Raw genomic sequence first — 22328 nt, forward strand, 5'->3', positions numbered from 1 at the left:
CCTTGCCAGCTGGTGCAGGTGCTCTGTCTTACTGAGTTGATGACCTCAATTTCATTACGGTTGTTGTCCTTTTGAAACTTTCAGTGTTTGGTAGTTTACCTGCAGTGCCTGTCTTGTTATAGATTTCTGCTACAAATGCGTGTCATTTGTGAAGCAACAATTTTTTGTTGAAATACATTGGTTGCTAAGGGAAGTGGAAACAGTTTTTTGGTAATTTAGAAGTCGCTGTCACAATGCAAGAAATTTGCTAGGGATTTTTTGTAGAAATTTTGTTTTTTCATTTATTGCTCTCTCTCTCTCTGTACTACTCACTTGCACTATGATAACATCAGCTGTTTACATGCTTTCTTTCCATTTTACAATGTTTTCAGAATCGTTACGACAGTTTAGTTAGGATGATATCTGTGGTCAACTCTTTTATAAAAAGTGGTTACATTTAGTCTCATATCCTCTGAACCAATCTGATGATGAGATAATGCAAGATATGTGACTTATCGGTGCCGATATGGGTGTTAAGTATCTGAATCGGTATCGGCTGATCTTTTCTTAAAAAATCTGAGACTTCAGATAGTTTTTATAGATCAACTATTTAGCAGAAAACAGTATTTTAGCCTGTAACACTAATACAAATCATCAACTGCAAGTTCTTCACTTTTACCTTATGAATTCCAGGCCTGCCACACAATTTATTTAATGTCTATAGCCTTATCAACATCGACACAGCTGAGGAACATTTTTGGTTTACTCAGGATGTAATCACAAAGTATGGTATTTCCACAATTACAACGATAGGGTTTATTGCAGCTAATCATGAACAAGATAACAAAGATGGGTAACAAGAATGCAGTGTAATATTTCCATTTACTAGCATTGCGAAAGTAATTTAAGCAGTCGATGCATAAAGTTATTAATCACTCTCTTAATCCTGACGATACAATGTATCGTTTGTATCGTACAAAATACGGTAACCCCAGTGGCTTATCGGTATTTAGGCCTGTCCGTCGGAAGTGAGCCCCTCTTCAGTACGACTGGCTACATTGATAAGAATAAAAGAAAGAGATTGCTGTGATAATTGAATCACTAACGGTAATTAAAAGAAACATTGATTTGCTCTAAACTTGTACAGGCGCAGCAGTTCAGCAATAGAAGAGAGACTTCATTATCACAGAGAAAGCTGTACCACTTACAGTAATTACCTATATTAATTACAAATTACAAGAAGCATGAACTGTTTTGTTACTACAAAACAGTATGTCAGTATGTGAATATATATATATATATATATATATATATATATATATATATTAATGTATACTATAATATACTGTATATATTATGTATATATATTGTATACTATAATATATAATGTATATTATATATATTAATGTAACTATTTGTTTGTATTTATGAAAAAAAAATATATATGTATATATACATACAGTCAAACATGGATAACTCGAACTTCACGGGACCGAGCAAAAGTGTTCGAATTATCAGAGCGTTCAAGTTATCAGAGCACTGTCACAAGTCCATGTATTTACTTATTTATTAGTAGATACATGTACATATACAAACTATAATATAAATCAAAAGCACAAATGGCTTGTTTCAAATTAAATGCTTCTAATGTAAAGTTTAAAACGTTTTTATCAAAAAGTATAGAGATTTTTCTATCACTTGAGATTGGTTTGTTGTTTGAGGTGACGTTATTGCCAGGACGTTTTTTAGATTGACATTGGCAAAACTTGATCATTGTTGAAATGCTCAAAAGAAATGATATCACTACATATACAAACTATAATATAAATCAAAAGCACAAATGGCTTGTTTCAAATTGAACTCTTCTGATGTAAAGTTTAAAACGTTTTTATCAAAAAGTAGAGATTTTTTTATCACTTGAGATTGGTTTGTTGTTTGAGGTGATGTTATTGCCAGGACGTTTTTTAGATTGACATTGGCAAAACTTGATCGTTGTTGAAATGCTCAAAAGAAAAGACATCTTTTTCTTTTGAGCGTTTTACCCACGATCAATTTTGCTGATTTTTCTTGAAGTTTATGCAAAGATTACCTCACTTTACCTTGCTTCCGAAGGGCGATCGCTAATATAATATCGCTAATATAAGCGGATGTTTGGTATAAATCAAATTTCACCAAACCTTTAGAAAAGTCGTTGACAGAAATATTTTGCCGATGGTGGTAATAACGACGCTTATGAATTACGAAAAGTTGAAGTTTACCTCTATGGCTTGGAATAAAGTGATTTTCTAAAGCGATAACAACCGTTTCAGTAGCCGTTGGGAAAAAACAGTTCGAGTTAACAGTGTTGAGTTCGAGTTATCTATAGCAATTTATCATTACGTGGGAACGGACCAAAGAAACCGTTCGAATTAACCACGTGTTCGAGCTATCCGTGGGCGAGTTATCCATGTTTCACTGTATATATATGTATATATATATATATATACATATATATAAATAAATATATATATATACAAAAAAAAAATATATATATATATGTATATATACATATATTTTTGTTTCATGAATACAAACAAATAGTTACATTAATATTTACACATTTTTTGCATTATATTTATATTTGCATAATAAAATGAACAATTATCTATGCAACACAAAATATCTGAATCGGTATCTGAATTGGATTATTTTTCAATAAGAATCGGTATATCGAATCGGTGTCTGAATCGGCTGGTGAAATTAGAATCGGGGCATCTCTACTTAGAACCTCATATTACCTGGAGTAATGTTCCATATAGCTCACTAGTTGTCATGCCAACGAGTTCCATATAGCTCACTAGTTGTCATGCCAATGAGTTCTATATAGCTCACTAGTTGTCATGCCAATGAGTTCCATATAGCTCACTAGTTGTCATGCCAATGAGTTCTATATAGCTCACTAGTTGTCATGCCAACGAGTTCCATATAGCTCACTAGTTGTCATGCCAATGAGTTCCATATAGCTCACTAGTTGTCATGCCAATGAGTTCCATATAGCTCACTAGTTGTTATGCCAACGAGTTCTATATAGCTCACTAGTTGTCATGCCAATGAGTTCCATATAGCTCACTAGTTGTCATGCCAATGAGTTCTATATAGCTCACTAGTTGTCATGCCAATGAGTTCCATATAGCTCACTAGTTGTCATGCCAATGAGTTCTATATAGCTCACTAGTTGTCACGCCAATGTGTTCCATATAGCTCACTAGTTGTCATGCCAATGAGTTCCATATAGCTCACTAGTTGTCATGCCAATGAGTTCCATATAGCTCACTAGTTGTCATGCCAATGAGTTCCATATAGCTCACTAGTTGTCATGCCAATGAGTTCCATATAGCTCACTAGTTGTCATGCCAATGAGTTCTATATAGCTCACTAATTGTTATGCCAACGAGTTCCATATAGCTCACTAGTTGTCATGCCAATGAGTTCCATATAGCTCACTAGTTGTCATGCCAATGAGTTCTATATAGCTCACTAGTTGTCATGCCAATGAGTTCTATATAGCTCACTAGTTGTCATGCCAATGAGTTCTATATAGCTCACTAGTTGTCATGCCAATGAGTTCCATATAGCTCACTAGTTGTCATGCCAATGAGTTCCATATAGCTCACTAGTTGTCATGCCAATGAGTTCTATATAGCTCACTAGTTGTTATGCCAATGAGTTCCATATAGCTCACTAGTTGTCATGCCAATGAGTTCTATATAGCTCACTAGTTGTCATGCCAACGAGTTCTATATAGCTCACTAGTTGTCATGCCAATGAGTTCTATATAGCTCACTAATTGTCATGCCAATGAGTTCTATATAGCTCACTAGTTGTCATGCCAATGAGTTCCATATAGCTCACTAGTTGTCATGCCAATGAGTTCTATATAGCTCACTAGTTGTCATGCCAATGAGTTCTATATAGCTCACTAGTTGTCATGCCAATGAGTTCCATATAGCTCACTAGTTGTCATGCCAATGAGTTCCATATAGCTCACTAGTTCTCATGCCAATGAGTTCTATATAGCTCACTAGTTGTCATGCCAATGAGTTCCATATAGCTCACTAGTTGTCATGCCAATGAGTTCCATATAGCTCACTAGTTGTCATGCCAATGAGTTCCATATAGCTCACTAGTTGTCATGCCAATGAGTTCCATATAGCTCACTAGTTGTCATGCCAATGAGTTCTATATAGCTCACTAGTTGTCATGCCAATGAGTTCTATATAGCTCACTAATTGTCATGCCAATGAGTTCCATATAGCTCACTGGTTGTCATGCCAATGAGTTCCATATAGCTCACTAGTTGTCATGCCAATGAGTTCTATATAGCTCACTAGTTGTCATGCCAATGAGTTCTATATAGCTCACTAGTTGTCATGCCAATGAGTTCTATATAGCTCACTAATTGTCATGCCAATGAGTTCCATATAGCTCACTAGTTGTCATGCCAATGAGTTCCATATAGCTCACTAGTTGTCATGCCAATGAGTTCCATATAGCTCACTAGTTGTCATGCCAATGAGTTCCATATAGCTCACTAGTTGTCATGCCAATGAGTTCTATATAGCTCACTAGTTGTCATGCCAATGAGTTCTATATAGCTCACCAGTTGTCATGCCAATGAGTTCCATATAGCTCACTAGTTGTCATGCCAATGAGTTCCATATAGCTCACTAATTGTCATGCCAATGAGTTCCATATAGCTCACTAGTTGTCATGCCAATGAGTTCCATATAGCTCACTAGTTGTCACGCCGACGAGTCTACTTTCACAACTCTACAGTTGGCAAAATGCTTTCATTCCCTACAATTTCTATAAATTATACCTAGTGTGTACCTAGTGCACTGTCTATAAATATGTATGCTTTAAAAAGTAATCGTAGTTATTCTTACTACTGAAAGAAATAAGGAAAAATTAATTTTGTAGTTAGATATCAACTTGCGAAAATATAATATAGGAAAATGTGACAAGGCCTTATATGCCACTTGCAGAAAACATGGACTATAAAAGTTTAATCATTTTTTTGTTAATGTTATTATGTTATTTGCTCTATTCATCAGACATTGGCAACTGTACTGAGACTAGCTACATGGATATGCAAATGTATTTTATTTCCTGTTATTGGCCGCAATGTAAGACATCATCTCATCTACACGGAAACTTTAACCACTGCTGGTATATTGATATACTCTAAATTCCGGATAAATCTTTCTCTTTCAATTGATGTGTACGAAATATCTAATAGTATACAAACAAAAACTGTTTGTACCTACTTATAGCTACTAACAATTTTCGAACAACAATAATTCGCAGCTTTGCATTGTGCATAAATTTTGTTAGTAAAACTATAATTTGTATGTGTATGTATAGTTACTATTGTATATGTATGTATGTATAGTTACTATTGTATGTGTATGTATAGTTACTATTGTATGTGTATGTATAGTTACTATTGTATATGTATGTATAGTTACTATTGTATGTGTATGTATAGTTACTATTGTATGTGTATGTATAGTTACTATTGTATGTGTATGTATAGTTACTATTGTATATGTATGTATAGTTACTATTGTATGTGTATGTATAGTTACTATTGTATGTGTATGTATAGTTACTATTGTATATGTCTGTATAGTTACTATTGTATGTGTATGTATAGTTACTATTGTATATGTATGTATAGTTACTATTGTATGTGTATGTATAGTTACTATTGTATATGTATGTATAGTTACTATTGTATGTGTATGTATAGTTACTATTGTATGTGTATGTATAGTTACTATTGTATGTGTATGTATAGTTACTATTGTATATGTATGTATAGTTACTATTGTATGTGTATGTATAGTTACTATTGTATATGTCTGTATAGTTACTATTGTATGTGTATGTATAGTTACTATTGTATGTGTATGTATAGTTACTATTGTATGTGTATGTATAGTTACTATTGTATATGTATGTATAGTTACTATTGTATGTGTATGTATAGTTACTATTGTATGTGTATGTATAGTTACTATTGTATGTGTATGTATAGTTACTATAATTTGTATGTGTATGTATAGTTACTATTGTATATGTATGCATAGTTACTATTGTATATGTATGTATAGTTACTATTGTATGTGTATGTATAATTTATTATTGGCTTTAGTAATCATCAACAAACTGATGTCTTTCATTACATGCCAAAATAACAATGAGAAAACCAATTCAGGAACTATTGAGTGAGTTGAATAAAAGTGTTTTAAAAGTTGGTAATCTAATAGTATTGCGGAGGAGTCGGGATAGCGGATTGAAGGTTATAGTAACAGAAAGTTCATAAACTAAAACATACGTAGGGTGGATATAGTATGTTGGTGTCACAGCCTCACAGGATAGAAAAAAATGGTTGTCATACGTGTGGAACGATAAATCCAAATATTCTGGGAATTGATTGAAGCACTTGATTTTGTGATTGATCCTGTGTTATCATTATATGCACCTGTTTTCAAGCTTTTTTTATTTAAAGGAGGTTTTTTGGTAACTTGTCTGGGAATAAAATTAAAAAATATATATAAAACTACATTTTATGCACTCTATGAAAGATCCAAAAATTTTGAAGAGGTGTGTAACCCAGCCATTACATAGCTGTAGATGGGCAGTTGCCAGGCTCATGTTACAAATAGGAGGCTAAGTTATTTCGATATTATGGCTGATCAAGTTGACATACCAAAAGGATAGAGGATCCCAGACCACTACTGTTTCCTGGACGTTGTGATGCTCTCTCAAGAGATACTATGAAACTCGTTGTAACTAGGCTATGGTAATTAGGTCGCAAGAACCAAAGACTTCTGGGCCATTGCAATATGTTGCAGAGCAAAAACTATGTTCCTGTGATTACTTCACGTATTGTAATCACGGACATCGCTTACCCCATCCCTACAATATTAGCTACCATCAGATGCTGCCAATTACTTTCTACTACCGTATGCCTGCCAATAGGGTGGTAGTGGCCGTACCCGAAGGCTTTCATTGTGTAACACAGGCTATGTCAAATGCTCAGCCTGCATGCTAAATTAGGTCTGTCACTCAAGCTAATGGCTCATCCAGCCTATATATACATTCTGTGTCTCTTAGAGCAGCGATCCTCTTCTCACTCATGTAACATCACTCATCGCTGCCGGCTGTTTCACTTTAACAAGAGATTCACAAGTTTGAAGATATCGGTAACCTGGATCCGAATCCTTTGTGTTCTGAGCTCCCGAGTTTGGACTACCTAAAAAACATTTGGTCGGATTTATCTGAAATTCTTTATACATCACTCAGTTGACTTATCTATCTGGGACTATATCGGCATTCAGTTGACTTATCTGTCGGGACTATATCGGCAGTCATGCCTAGTCTGACTGCTGCCATCGGAGATGTTGTAGAAGCCCTCGTCGGTGCAGTCTGCGAATTCAAGAAGCAGACAACCCCTTCCTCCGATATTTATGCGTTCAGGTTTAGGTACCAGAGCAGAGCGTCTAATGGGATGCGACGAACTCGAAGTGCCCCTGTTGTAACTCCTTCCTGTGGATGCGAGCACTTTACCAAAAGACGTCGTCTATCACAGTGTATGTTACCTATAATCATGATCAATTGCTGACTGTATTTAAGGCAGCCATAACAATGTCTGCATGGTCAATGGAAAATGGCGTGAAGGTAAAGAGGATTTTTAGAGAACTTGTAATATTATTACAAGTATTAGTAATATCATTACAATATTATATTATTTTGTAAAACAAATCCTGAACAAGTAAATTTGCCATCTTCATAAAGCATGTCTTCTCTACACGCTGTATTCATTGCGAACATGACAAGCTTAAATACTCAGCAAAATTTTAAAGAATGATTGCGTAGATTTAAACTTCTAGTTCACCAAGTTTGACTTGGGCCAATGTTCACTGGGAGGCTTATGAACTTGAGCTATTATATGTTAACTGAGAGTTGAAGGTCCTTTGTTGTCTGTTTGAGAATTTTACCGAGGTTGAGTTTAAGGTCACTCTCGACCAGGCAAACTTTATGAACCTATTAATAGTGGATTGTCCTACTGCCCAACTGCTCGCTCATCTCCTTAACCTATTTGTAGATTATAGATGGTATTTAATGAGGACATAACTTCATAATTTTGGCGTTATTCCTAGCCAAATACTCAATCACATCTGTTACTGAGTCCTAGCTTATCTGTGTGGTTTTAAAAACCATCAAACAAGGATGTCCTAACTCGGAGTGCACTGTATGACAGTTTTTTTCAAATGCAGTTTGCACAAATAGTTATTACCACTGAGTTACTTCTTATATATCGATCTTTCGTTGATAAAATTGTGTCACGGGCGGTTTTTGTTTGTAGCGCCAAAAAGCCTGCGCATTTCCATTTAGCTTTGGTCGCTTACCTGGATCGATACAAGTCAATTTAAAATGTAAGGTTTGTTTTGGTTTGGGGCTCCATGAAAGAACTCATTCATATCAAGTTCGTCAGTCAATCAACTTTTAATATGAAAATGTTGACAGTTTTATCTCATTGTTTTTATTTCTTCTTCGTGTTTTTCCAGGTCTTACCATGTTAGATGGTTGAAGCTTATAGTTGTTAACCGATGTTATGACAACTTTTAGGTCAGGGCAATGACAGCACTGCCTATATGCACCGTCTGACTGACCTTTGAATTGATATTTTCATGTTAATATGAAAAGTGCTCACTCTCTGTTTGTTTAATCAATTAAAATTCTTTGATCACTTCGGTTGTTGTGGGAATAGAACTGTTTCATAGTTATTCACAAGCCAGAAGTAATGTCTATGGTTTGTTTATCTTGTCATTCAGCTGTTAGATATTTGACTTCTGAGTATTACCATTTGCTAGAAAGTGTTTAGTTGGCAATGATTTGCAAGAACTGGTGTTGATTGGGCACATTCATGTTCATTATCTTAGGTTTGGTTTATTATCTTTCCCGGCTTTGTAGCTGTCAAATTTTCTAGTTTGATCTCATAAGCAAATCACCAGATGGTATTATACATGTATATATATATTTATGATTGTCTAATCGAATTTTTTGGAACAATTAATGTTTACAAAAAATTAACGCTTTCCACTCATATTGCTTCAAAATTATTTAGCGTACATAAGTGCATGCAGGAAAATATGACCAGTTGGTGACACTTGTAAAAATTTAAAATGCAATCGCTACAAGGCTCCCCTCCCTTCTTCCCCTTTAGTAGTTAGCGAGGCAATTTTGAGTAGTTGAAATATTTTTGGGGTGAAGACAAATTCCTTTCTATCAAACTCAAAGATTTCATCGCATTCAAAGCTTGAATACTGGAGTTGCTTTAATCTCTTACTACGAGAAATATCTACTTTCAGAAAGGGCTGGTTTGTACTGGTGGCTATTACTATTGCATTGGATGTTGTTAACTCACTTGATTGGTTATACTGATGAACATCAATGAACTCTCTCTCGCAGAAGGGTTATAGGCTTAACAACTTTATAAAAACAATCTTCATGCCAAAATGTATTTACGGATGTTAGAGAGAGAGCTCCATCATAAGTAAATGAGGTTAAATTAGCTCTATTATTCCGAAAGCCTTTATAATGGCTCTCCTTAGTATCTACACCAAAATATTGATCACAGATCAGTGTTAATAGAGCCACCCGAAAGTTCGGCCCAATAGTTTAGAATATTGGGTTATCATTTTGCCAACAAACGAATTTGTTAGTTTTCTTTTTGCTCAGAATTTACAGCATGGTATCGCATTTTCTAAATCTTTTTACTTTTGATTTAGCATGGATAAAAAGAAAAGTTGTAAACAGCAACATAAACGTAGACGTAAACGTATTTCTGATAGTTAAGTTCTTCAACATTGGGCCTTAGATGTTTATGATAATTATATTTTTATATTACAATATGTTCAAACTACAAAGATGATAGCGTTTTTCTTTTGCAGCCAGTTTCACTAAACTAAAAAAAAGTTAATAATGGCTTTTGTTTGTCAAATGCATTCATTATTGTGCAGAATTTTTCTGCTGATTCCAAAAAATCTTCAGATTAAAGCTCTCTGACAGAAACTCTAGCTTTTACAGCAAAAACACCGAGTATACATCAGCAAAGATTTTTTGGCGTGAGATAATTCCATCAGAATGAGCAGAAAGTTTCGTAGTGGAGTTAAAAGAACTCCTTTAAGAGGCATGAACGAGTTAAGACAGCTGGAAGCTTGCTTGTTGAATGCTAGCGGATAAGTAATTGGCAAGGCAGCAAATAGCTTGTAATTGTCACAGGTGGAGATGGAAAGCAAGGAAAGGTGTTGGATATCAGAGGGTGGGACACGGAGACGGAGAGGTCTGTAGCTAACATTATATGGCAGAGTGGCACTGCTAATGTCTACAGACTCGGGCACAAAGGGAAGGCTGACCTCAAGTACAGGGTGGCAACTTGTGGTGGACAGTACTACAGGGATCATCTACCCTTACTCGGTTTGTCTTATTTCGTCTTTCTTTTTAATCTACGCTTGATGTCCTCATCTTTACGTGAGATCTAGTCAAGTGGCAACGTTATACAGGGCTGGACAGAATAGTTGGTGTACACTTGTGTAAGAGGCTAGTTCAGACCAAATTTGTTCTCTCAATATAGTCGTTGTCTCTCATCCAGATATTATGGACATTTATATATTAGTGAGATGCTTTGACTCTAGGAAACCGAACTAATTAAATTTTAAAGAAAATTTTAATCTCGCCATATAGTAGGCGATTTTCATTTTAACCCTAATTTTAAGGAGATTGCAAAAATCAAATGCTGGAGGATTAGCCCACCAAATACTAAAATTAATTTCCTGACTCCCAACAGCCATTTTTCTTGGAAATAAAATCTTTGCAACAAAAATAATTTTAGAAATTTCCGATCAGCGAAGTTTTTTTTTATTAAAAATGCGACAATTGATGATACTTCTAGATATGCTCCCTTAAATGGTGTCTAACTCAGCTAAAAATGATAAAATTGAACTCGTTGAATTATTAACAGTACGAGGAGTCAGAATATATACAGTTTTGGGAATCTATCTGTGAAAACTTGAAAAGTTATTCAAGTCTAAAGCTGAAAAACCATGTATTGCTGATTGTATGTACCATGTATTGCTGATTGTGTGTACCATGTATTTTGTCAGGAACTGTATGTTTTGTAACAGTTTCATCTTTACCAATGATATGGTTCGTAATACAAAATTTCTGGTTGTACACAGGTCAGTTGACGGAGCAAATACACGCACCTCCTCCTTGCCCATTTAAGATAGGAAACAAGGTGAAAGTAGACATGGATGCTGACACATTGAGGCAAATGCAGGAGGGTCATGGTGGCTGGAATCCTAAGATGGCTGAGGTAGGCCTCAGTCTAATGATCGTGTACAGTAATCCTTCACTTCTTGCGGTTAATAGGAACTGGCACCCTCCACAATAAGTGAAAATCTGTGAAATATAAACTAATTATTAACGTATTTGCATGAGCCAAAGTTTTGTAACACCAGAATGCTGAAACTGCTTTTTAACTGTGTTGTATTTATTTCCTATACATTGAAGTTATCTTGAATAGCTGTCAGTTTATATATCAACTTCAGTTTCAGTATTTTAAGCCAGAGATGCACCGGAGTATTAATAGTACTGGAGTAGTTTGGACTTCATTTGGTCTAAATATTCGTACTCGTGATTAACTGGGTTCATTGTGAGAAGGAAGTCGCATATTTTCATGAATGATATTGATGTATTTTATATATGTATATTTATGTATTTTCCTTAGTAACATATTTTTTTAATTAATTTTCTTTTATTTATCAACAAACATTTCAACTGCGAGGTACTGAAACCATGAAAGGTAGCCCTGAAATAGTGAGGGGTTACGGTATAGTTAGACCTGTAAAATCTGAGTTACTCCAAGTACTTTTCAAGGCAGGACGTTTAAAGTTTCTTGAAGCATTGCAGTTTCATAAGAAAAACACGAGGGTGAAGCTGAAGTTTAAAAAGAAAGCATACAAATATGGTTAATAATAATACAAATGTAACAATTGTAAAAATATGAGTCAGTTTAAATTAAGCCTAATATAAGTTACTTAGCCTGTGTATCTCCACCACCACCTCCACCCCATCTTAGCCTGTGTATCTCCATCACCACCTCCACCCCATCTATCTGCCTCATTTCATGTGATTTCAAGGTAAACCAATTTTTGTTGATTTTTTAGGATTTAATGTTTTTTTATAATGCATTTGTATTATTGTCATGGAATTACACGCCTATCTCCAGCATTTATTGAGGATTTATCCTTGGTGTTTGGGCTTGTGGAATGAATTAAACAAATTACAGTGTATTCTTATAGAAATAATTGATTGAGCATAAGAAGTTTTCAACATACAAGCGGGTCTGTAAGAATGAAATTTTGTTAACTGTACACACATTTTATCAACAGTTTGTAGTGTTATTACTATATAACATCTTTGATGACATTTAAATAGAGTAACCACGATAGTCCAGTGCTAATTATTATATGATGTACATTCTCATGACGACAGTAACTGTCGCTCTTTCCCTCATTCTTAGCCACCTGCTCCTCGTGTCATCATATCTTATTGATACTGACAGCTCGGCTCCACTCAACATCCTTGTTGCTTTCAAGGATGTTGAGTGGAGTCAGTCTCCTCACCATCTGCTCACGTTATCTGTCAGGTTACTCTTCCGCCTCTCCAGTTCTGATTTACTCTCATGTACGTCTCACTTGTGATTGGCCTCTGATTGTCGGGTATCTCAGTCACACTTCCTACGCTTAACAAAATATCGAAAAACTAAATATCACCCTGTAAGCATTTGTATAACCCTTTTGTAAACATTTCATAACCAACATTAACACCCAATGCTTGTTAACAGTCCTAGAGAAATTAGGTAGCAAACGATATCAGCAAAAGAACGTTGTTACCATCTTTTCTCAAGCAGTGAAATGTGCTCTAAGATAAATGATGCATTTGATTAACATTCCACTCAGGCATGTGCTTGAAATATTCCCTTATCGTCTCCAGATCTGCACGCTCATAAGATATCCTTAAATTCTTCATCCATTTTCCATGTGGCTTTTCTTAGGAATTGTTTTGCAGTAAAGAAATTATTGACAACGTGAAGCGTAACAGTGATGCACACACCCAAGCGGTGGAATCTGTGAAGAATAAGTGAATTTTTAACAAAAAAGATATGTTATTTAGTCTGCATGCAGCGGTTCATAACCATGCTGTCATCGCAGGCTTGATCATATGTGCTTTATATGTTTGTTGGTGAGCTGGTCGATAGACCACTGCAGCTCGATGTGAACATATCTTCATTTCTCTTTGTGTTCATTCTCATATGTACAGTTATATACTTGTGTTGCAGTACGTTCACAAGGTTGGTACTGTACATCGTATCACTGATAAAGGAGATATTAGAGTTCAGTATGACGGCTGTTCCAACCGCTGGACCTTTCACCCTGGCGCTCTCACCAAGGTGAGTTTGGTGTATTCGAGGCATGTTTACATGCTGATACCTGTCAATACCTGTTGCCATCTGCTGGTACTTGCTGACAGCTGCCGGCACCTGCCGATATCTATTAATAGCTGTCGATAGGTATTGACATGATGGGTTCAGGTAGAACAAGCACCTGTTTACGCTGTCGCATATATCTTTGTCAAACGCAATAGCCTACACACCTTTGATAATTTTGACGCATTTACTCCTCTCCTTCCATCTGTTAATGCATTTGTTAAGGCTATTGCATGTATTTATGGTTTTCTGCTAATGTTGTATTGTATGTGCAGCGCAAAATATTCCCTTCTCGGCATCAGATCACGTTATTAGTAGCTATATCGGTGACGATTGAAATGGTTTGTTCTCTATAAGAGTGTCGAGTGCTGAAATCGATTGCTGAGGTTAATAGACAGTTTTAGGGATTATCTTAACTATCACACTGTGCTCCCAGGTTCTTGTCTACAATGTGGGTGATGCAGTCATGGTCATCAGAGATATAGAGAAGGTGAAGGAGCTGCAGAAGGGACACGGGGAATGGACTGAGTGCATGAGCGCGGTGAGTACAGAAGGCCCACTAGTCTCTCTCTCCTGCAGTCAGGTGGCGAGAGTCAGACTGTCTATGGTTGTTTTCCATAGAGAGTCTTGCGAATGTTGATTTCTGGCGTTCACTGAACCAGATTCACTTGATTAACAGGAAGATTATATTATGCAGCGGACAAGAGCAGGTCGAGACATGCTAACATTTCCATGCTGTTGTCGCGGCTGACTGATAGATAGGTTTGCTTACCCTCAACCTCCAGATGCTGCCATGGTGCATCACTGGTACAGCGCAGTGCTTTTACAGATTATATCTTTGGTTCTGTAAGGGTGTCCAGTTCACTCTCCCATTTGTATGGGTATTGATGGTTTAGTCGCTGTGGGCCCGACCCATGCACAGGTGGTACCAGACTACATGTACTACCAGACTACATGTACTACCAGACTACATGTACTACCAGACTACATGTACTACCAGACTACATGTACTACCAGACTACATGTACTACCAGTAACAGGTTCATATAGTCCTGTCTAGGACTTTCTGGCTCAGACTTTTTGACACTGCTATTTTTACACCAATGAAATTATTTATGCTTACGTACAGAACTTAATAAATAACACGGTGATAATAACAACAAAATGCAAAAAACAACAACATTTTGTTCATGAAACCTCACACATAATACCTATTTCATGGAGATACGTAAAAAAATTGCACTTTATTACGAGTTCTTCTGCTTTTGTAGGAATCCATGCGCAGTAAAACTCCGGTACTTGCGATATTTCTGTTAAGTATCGGTTAATAACTGTTGATGTATTTTTTAAAGCTTCTGCAGCTTGGCGTTTTATCGCACATTTGACGTAAGCAGCTTCCTTTATACAAATTTTGTGCCAGAAATCGTCACGCCAAAAAGTCCCATTTCGTAAATAGCCAGACCTGACCTATACTGGCAACTGTGCCCTTACCTACCAATGAATAAAGTCTTTTGATTTTTGTTATAAAAAATCTACTGAGAGTTAAACTGGACAGACCTTGGACTGTTCACTGATCTGACTATTACTCCAGAATATGGATTATCTTCATCAATTATTAATTGATGAGTAGTTCACCTGCTTCCTTCTCTCAGTGCAATGATGTCATCCCTATCAATATTCCTCTAGTTTAGTGCCCAGCCTTTTCATCTTCCTCATCTTATATGAATCACAATCTCTAAGACAACAAAATTATTTTGTATGTCCGTTATTGTTGGAACCCGACTTGGCAGCGGTCTCATTTTTGAACAGGTGCAGTCAGAACAACTTGTGATTTAGCAAAACTCCTCATGGGAAAACTCGGCTGGAATGTTAGGGATGGTTTACACTAGACCCTGTGTAAATGCTGTGATGTTACATCGCCATTTATTACATGTGAAGAATACCTTCATGCAGATGGTAGCATAGTTGGTTTTCACTTCACTCTTTGGTCTTAGCACTTGTTTAAACTCTGTCTATAATTAATCATGATTATAGGTCAAGGTCATCCCAGTAATTAATTCTCATTATCAATATTTCAAAGAACAACATAAATTTGCATTGCATAGATGGTCGGCATGACCTTCATGGTAAAACAGATGTCTGCATGGTGAATTCAATACACTCTCCTGTGAGACTTATCGATAGTGAAACCTTTTATAGGTATATTTGCGATGTCAGCCTGGATATTAATATGTCAGATGCACCCCTTTACCGATAGTATTCTGCCTTTAAACTGTTGGCTGGGTCTCTTAACTGTTGGTAGACAAACAAAATATAAAAGAAATTAAATCACTTACATATGGATCGGGTTTTATAAAAAATATTGCAGTTTTTAAAATAGTAAATATTAGGCAATTTATCAGTGATGCTCTTTGATGCTTTCATTTTTCATTCGTTACTGTAATCAAGCAGCATAAAATATTTGTTACCGTAAACCTTCCCTTGGCCAACCTTCCCATGTACACGTTACATATGCACTTAAGTGGTATATGCCAACCTTCCCATGTACGTGTTACATATGCACTTAAGTGGTATATGCCAACCTTCCCATGTATGTGTTACATATGCACTTAAGTGGTATATGCCAACCTTCCCATGTACACGTTACATATGCACTTAAGTGGTATATGCCAAGTGTATGACAGGTGCATCTTAGGTGTATGACAGGTGTATGACAGGTGTATGCCAGGTGTATTACAGGTGTATGTCAGGTGTATTACAGGTGTATTACAGATGTATGTCAGATGTATGTCAGGTGTATTACAGGTGTATTACAGATGTATGTCAGGTGTATTACAGATGTATGTCAGGTGTATGACAGGTGTATGTCAGGTGTATTACAGGTGTATGTCAGGTGTATGACAGGTGTATGTCAGGTGTATTACAGGTGTATGTCAGGTCTATGACAGTACTGTGAAGGTGAATGTCAGCTACACCAAAAATTTCACCACTTTTCTATCAGGTTTCTGTCAGTTTGGTGTTTGAACTGCGTAGAATCTGAGAAAGACTTCAGTCACTGTGCTTAACACTAGGAGGTTTGGTAGGTCGTTTTCAGTACTGGCACTGAATGCTAAATACAACCATCACAGTTAGTAGTTTTGAGTGGTTCTGCTTTTTCTCTGCAGTTTCACTCTCTGCTCAGGAACCTACAGAAGGTTGTCAGTTGATAGCATTACATTCATTGTCCGAAATATATATATGATCATGTCCTGCATTGATTCTGCCTAGTTCACTATTGCATTCGGATTAGTGCATCATACTCAGGACAGTGCACTGTACTAATTTCAGGGCATTGTACTCATCCGACAATGCACGACCTTGAGTGCATTGCATTGGTAGTGCGTTGCACTCTGGGTAGTATATTTAAACTGTATTACGCTTTGGGTAGTGCATTGCACTCTGGGTAGAGCATTGCACTCTGAGTAGTGCATTGCACTATGGGTAGTAAATTGCACTCTGGATAGTGTATTACACTTAGCATAGTGCATTGTACCTAGGGTAATAAATTGCACTCTGGATAGTGTATTACACTTAGCATAGTGCATCATACCCAGGGTAGTATATTGTACCCAGGGTAGTATATTGTACCCAGGGTAGTGCATTGTACCCGGGGTAGTCCATTGTACTCATAGTAGTGCATTGTACCCAGGGTAGTGCATTGTACTCATAGTAGTGCAATGTGCAAATTTAGCGAAGCGAAACGGCGTCAAAGGCATTAAGATTTTGCCGTTTCTATAAATTGGAGTGGAAGAAACTCCAAACCCATTCGAAGCCTGAAAAAGATGAATGTAAAGACTGCCCTTGACTGCATCGATACTATGCAACCGTGGAGCTAGCTACGTATCAAGGTTTTATCTTGCCAACCGGTGGACTAATTTAGACTTGAATCTGCTCCAATTTCTCATGTCAAACTGGAATTTCTTTTGTAGCTTATCAATTATGTGTCCTCAGATGGTCGTATGACTTTGTTTATGTTGTGCCCTTTCTGTCTTATGCAATGTTAGCTTTCCTTGTTTGGATGGCTGTATTATTTATAGCCTGTGTGATCTCAGTCTGCCATGTCAGGGTGCGCTCAAAGTGCAAGCTGTAACACAAGAGGCAGTCACTCGAAGAGCCCTGCTCTACCTTGATGTTTAAGCCAGCGTTCCTTTTTTGCTATTTTAGTGGGACCGTTGTTCTTGCCCGCATTCTCGGTGGGAAACAGAGGGTGGGGGGGTTAAGCGCTCACGCGAATTGGTAATACTGCAGATCCTTTCAGTGTATTTGTTTTTTATTTTTCAATTTCTGCACTGAGTTATTGTGAGAAGAGTAGCCGAGCGTTAACAAGAATGTTCCGATTATGCGGATTCGGAATTGTGCACACTTTTATTTACTTTATGATATGGGTTTCAATGAATATTCACATGCTGCGGATTAACACGGGCTTTGGATTAACAATGGATTAACACGGGCGCTCCGTTAAAAAGTATAAGGAATTTTATGCCAGAGGTCGCGATCGGCGTACTCTTGTCTCGCTTACCAGCACGCTTTCGAAATAGGAACGACTGAAGCGGAGAAAATGTTTAAAATGGAATAGCTTGCACAGCATTTTTTGTGCATCGTTTGCAAGCGCTGTTTCCGTCTTTCGCAAGCATGAAACCTTGGATAAAAATTTGCGTGTTACCAAACTTGCTTGACTTGCGGGTGTTTGCTGTCATCTCCAGATGCCACCCACTTGTGGATCAACCGTGTCTTGAAAACAGGGGTTATTTACTTGCGGTAGGAATGCTCTTTCACAGATATCTATATATAAGCACACGCATTAGGAACCGTCAGTCTCAGATATCTATATATATGCACATGCGGTGGACCATATAATGATGATATGAGATGTTGGTACTGTATCAGTTAGACTAAGCAAACATCAACATGGTAAAGCATGGCAGACTATTCGGAGTCATCTGCCAACAATGGCAGTGCTTCCTAATTATACCCTGCACATTTGTCTTACATCTTCATAGCTCCTACTATAGTGTATTAGAGCATACCTAGCAGTTCGTAAGTACAGTAGATGCTCCTACAACATAAATTCTAAAAATTCCTAAATGTGAGTAAAGTTGCTTCGTACCTCGTAAAAAATTCCATATAACGTAGTGTCAAGTTGGTGCGCGTTCACAAATTCGATTTAACTAACGAGAATCTTGTAATTAGCCTTAAAAATATCACTTTCTCTCTTGCCACCCTTGGAAGCAGAAACAACCTATAGGAGTATCTCTATTATATATATATACTAGTACCCTGGTAGTCTAGTGTGCTGTGAGATATCATCAGTTGTATCGATAGAGCACGGAGATTAAGTAGCCGAGCAATTATTCAGAAGAATCTAGAACACTCGATAGATGCAGGTGTTAGGGTGTCAGTCTGTCAATATAAAAGGCACGAGCACGGTCGAAAGCCAAGTTTTATCCCAACCTTGAACCCTAGAGACCAATAGGCAGATGGACTGCGAACTGTTATGTTTGCAAAGTTGTATCATTGCTTCACCACTGATGCATGAGATATCATTAAGATGCTTGTTTTTGTAAAAATTGAAGGCATTTATTGGAGATCATTGTATTTATCATGATACATACCCCGAAGCTCCAAGATACAAGTGCCTCTGCAATTGCTTGTGTCGTTGCCACTATTCTCAGTTACAAATAGGAGCCTGCAATTGCTTGTGTCGTTGCCACTATTCTCAGTTACAAGTAGGAGCCTGCTTAATGGTCTCTCTATGTCAAAATTTGAAAGATTTTATCAGAAATTACAGATTCTCACATTACAGAAATACAGAAAATTCTATCATTTCAGATTGCGTATGTTGTTTTAGGTGATCCGACTACCAGGATGTTTTAAGGTTAAAATCGACAAAACTCAATTGCAGTTAAATGCTCAGAAAAAAAGACGTGCTCAAACCCCCAAAGCTGACGTCAATAGTTGCGCATATTGCTTATAAGTGATAAATATACAATCTCATCAGCATCGGGTACATATATGTTTACAAAGCATTTAGAGGGAAACAATGGGTCAAATTCTAGCCAACCCATCTTTAAATCATTTGTAACATCTATAACAAAGTATCTAAGGCTATATTTGAATTTTAATCAAATAAAATCTCACAATCATGAGCAAATACAAATTAAATATAAGTCAATAGAGACGCATAACACTGCAGCTTGAACACAATAGCTGATGTCTTTCTGAGAGGGGCAAACAGGAAGTGCGACTATGGACACCATTTTTGGAAGAATTTTTTTCTTCTGAGTGTTTCAGTTGTGCTCTAAATTTGTCGATTTTTTACTCTTGAAAAATTCTGGCAGTTAGATCGCCTAAAACCACAGACAAAATCTCAAATAATAGAAAAACATCTATATTTCGCTTAAAACCTTTCAAATTTTGACATGAGTGACCCTTGAAATGGAACTCATTGCTGTTCCATGTTTATGCTTCCTATCATGTAGGTGTTTGTTCTCACAGTATTCACTGCTATTTCCTGTAGGTGCTGGGTATGGTGGGCAAAGTAGCCAAGGTGTATTCTGATGGTGATATGCGAGTGTGCATCAACTCCCAAACTTGGACCTTCAACCCGCTCTGCTGCGTTCCTCGTCCTCAGGATCAAGCGCAAATGGATAATACCAAAACTGTCGATGAAAACCCTGGCTGCACTAAGCTGTCGTTGACCAGCAACGCTCCAGGAGGAGGTGAGTCATAAACGTATTACAGTGTGATAGATCATAGGGAAGACGAATTCCTGCTCTGCTTGGTTGCCAAACAACATATTATTTGTCACATTCTTTGGTGAAGATAATGGCTCGTCTCTCATAAGTTTAGCACTTATTTGCAAGGCCAAGCATAGTGTCACAAACATAGGCAATTTTTTTCGACCTTCTGCAGTCATAATTTTCGGTCAATTAGCGAGTAAACGTGTTCAGACACGCAGATTCATAAAAGTTTTTATAATAAAGGCTACTCTCATGAAGATATGGGGTGTGCATATAGATTTTTCTGGTATGTCGTCTGACGCACGGGATAATGGGTCATCTCCTATCAAACGTCGCTGTTCATTCTAAAAGGAATTTTGTCTCCATTTTATAATTAATATGAGAGTGGATTTTCTAGTCAAGGTGTTTTTTTCTGCAAATGCAATTTTTCACTTACCATTCAAAAAATTGGCAGGATGCGATAGTAGTAAATTGGTATCGAGAACTGCCCATTTTTGTCAAATTTGTACGACCTGTTTGCTGATAGCGCTGGTCGTATATCAAAGTTCTTTGTTCTATATACCATATCTTTGTTGTGAGAAGAACTCATTCATTTTAATCCTACGTGAGGTCGAGAGTCGTCCGACCATACAATTCATCTCTGGCTGATGCCAGCTTTACGACTCATAAATTTTTATACACTCAAATGAATCTATTTGCAGATTCGATTTGTGTTTGCAAAGTTCTGGCATCTGTATCATCTGTATCATTTGTTTTACTAGATTAGTTTTGTTTACCGAGTCAAACTTTCAAACAACTAGCTTTCTATTCGAGCTATCGCCTAGCCTCGGAAATCTTATCAAAGATCTAGTAACCTGACATGCAAAATCTGCTCATTTTATCAAAACAGTTTTATGAGGTGTTTTAGAGGAATAAAGGCAATCATTTGAATATACTGGTTTTATTCATGGCCTTTCAAAATAGTACAATTCCATTCTGGTGAGAGATCTTTTGCTGCATCTAGTCATGCCCCCCCCCCTTCATTAGCTTTGCATGGTTGTGAGAAACTAGGAGAAGCTAAATGCACAATAATTGCTTTGCTATCCTGATAATAATAATAATATATTGACAAGTTGTTGAAAGAGAAATATAGAGATTTGAGTTGTTATCTTTAATTTTCATTCTTGCTGTTGTTTGTTTTCGTAAGGAGTCAGTCATCTCTCAGCATTTTGCGCAGACTCTGATCTAAAATATAATTGTTTTTCAATAGCTCAGTCAACAAGCATGCTTGAGCAAATTATGCGAGGGGAAGATGACTCAGTTACCTCCGACTCTCTTGTGAAGGAGGCTGCTCAGGGCCACACCGATGTTGTGAGAGAGATAATTTCTAAGCACCCTGAGCAGGTGGGTCTCTATTTACACATTAGCTTTGAGCGATATCTAGTGGCTTTTCTCTCTTTTCATTTTTCTCCAAGTCATAAAAATGACTGTTACTTATATTTCACTACCTTATTTTTTGTTTAACTAATTTATGTTTGATTTAAAGTGGAGGCAGCATTTTAGCAAGCTGTCTTGCAGTCATCTACTCTTACTTCAAAGTAGTAACGTGGTGCCTCATACCAGTTGCATACTACCTGATCTTATTGTACTCTTCATCATTTAGTAACCCGCTATGCGTTGTCATTCTTATGAGCTGACCGACTTCTATTGACAGGTGAATGTCAAGAGCGCAGGAAAGACAGCTCTGCAAGTTGCCAGTCATCAGGGTGGCTTCGATATGGTGAAGCTTCTTTTGAAGACGAATGCGGATGTTGAGCTGAAAGACAATGATGGTGATACAGCTTTACATTACTCGGCCTTTGGGTAAGTAACTCTTGCCAGCGACATCTGGAAGTCTGTGCAAATGAATGTCTCTTGTAGCGCGACAGCATTCGCTAACGATGTTCAGTCCTAGCCAATATCTGATAAGCTTTATCTTAATGTCAAAACTG

The 22328-nt window shown here is 37.0% G+C and overlaps 1 protein-coding gene across 1 annotated transcript in view; it reads left to right on the forward strand.

Annotated features, from left to right (window-relative positions):
• Window positions 1–22328, forward strand: part of LOC137408766 (E3 ubiquitin-protein ligase MIB2-like) — a 46911-nt gene that overhangs the window by 16113 nt on the left and 8470 nt on the right. The window contains exons 6-12 of the mRNA XM_068095349.1: window positions 10312–10506; window positions 11268–11404; window positions 13433–13543; window positions 14016–14120; window positions 20136–20337; window positions 21608–21741; window positions 22052–22200. Of these exons, the coding sequence (XP_067951450.1) occupies window positions 10312–10506; window positions 11268–11404; window positions 13433–13543; window positions 14016–14120; window positions 20136–20337; window positions 21608–21741; window positions 22052–22200 (1033 nt within the window). The remainder of the gene's footprint in view (window positions 1–10311; window positions 10507–11267; window positions 11405–13432; window positions 13544–14015; window positions 14121–20135; window positions 20338–21607; window positions 21742–22051; window positions 22201–22328) is intronic.

Source organism: Watersipora subatra, chromosome 11, assembly GCF_963576615.1.
Source record: "Watersipora subatra chromosome 11, tzWatSuba1.1, whole genome shotgun sequence".
Classification (NCBI taxonomy): domain Eukaryota; kingdom Metazoa; phylum Bryozoa; class Gymnolaemata; order Cheilostomatida; family Watersiporidae; genus Watersipora; species Watersipora subatra.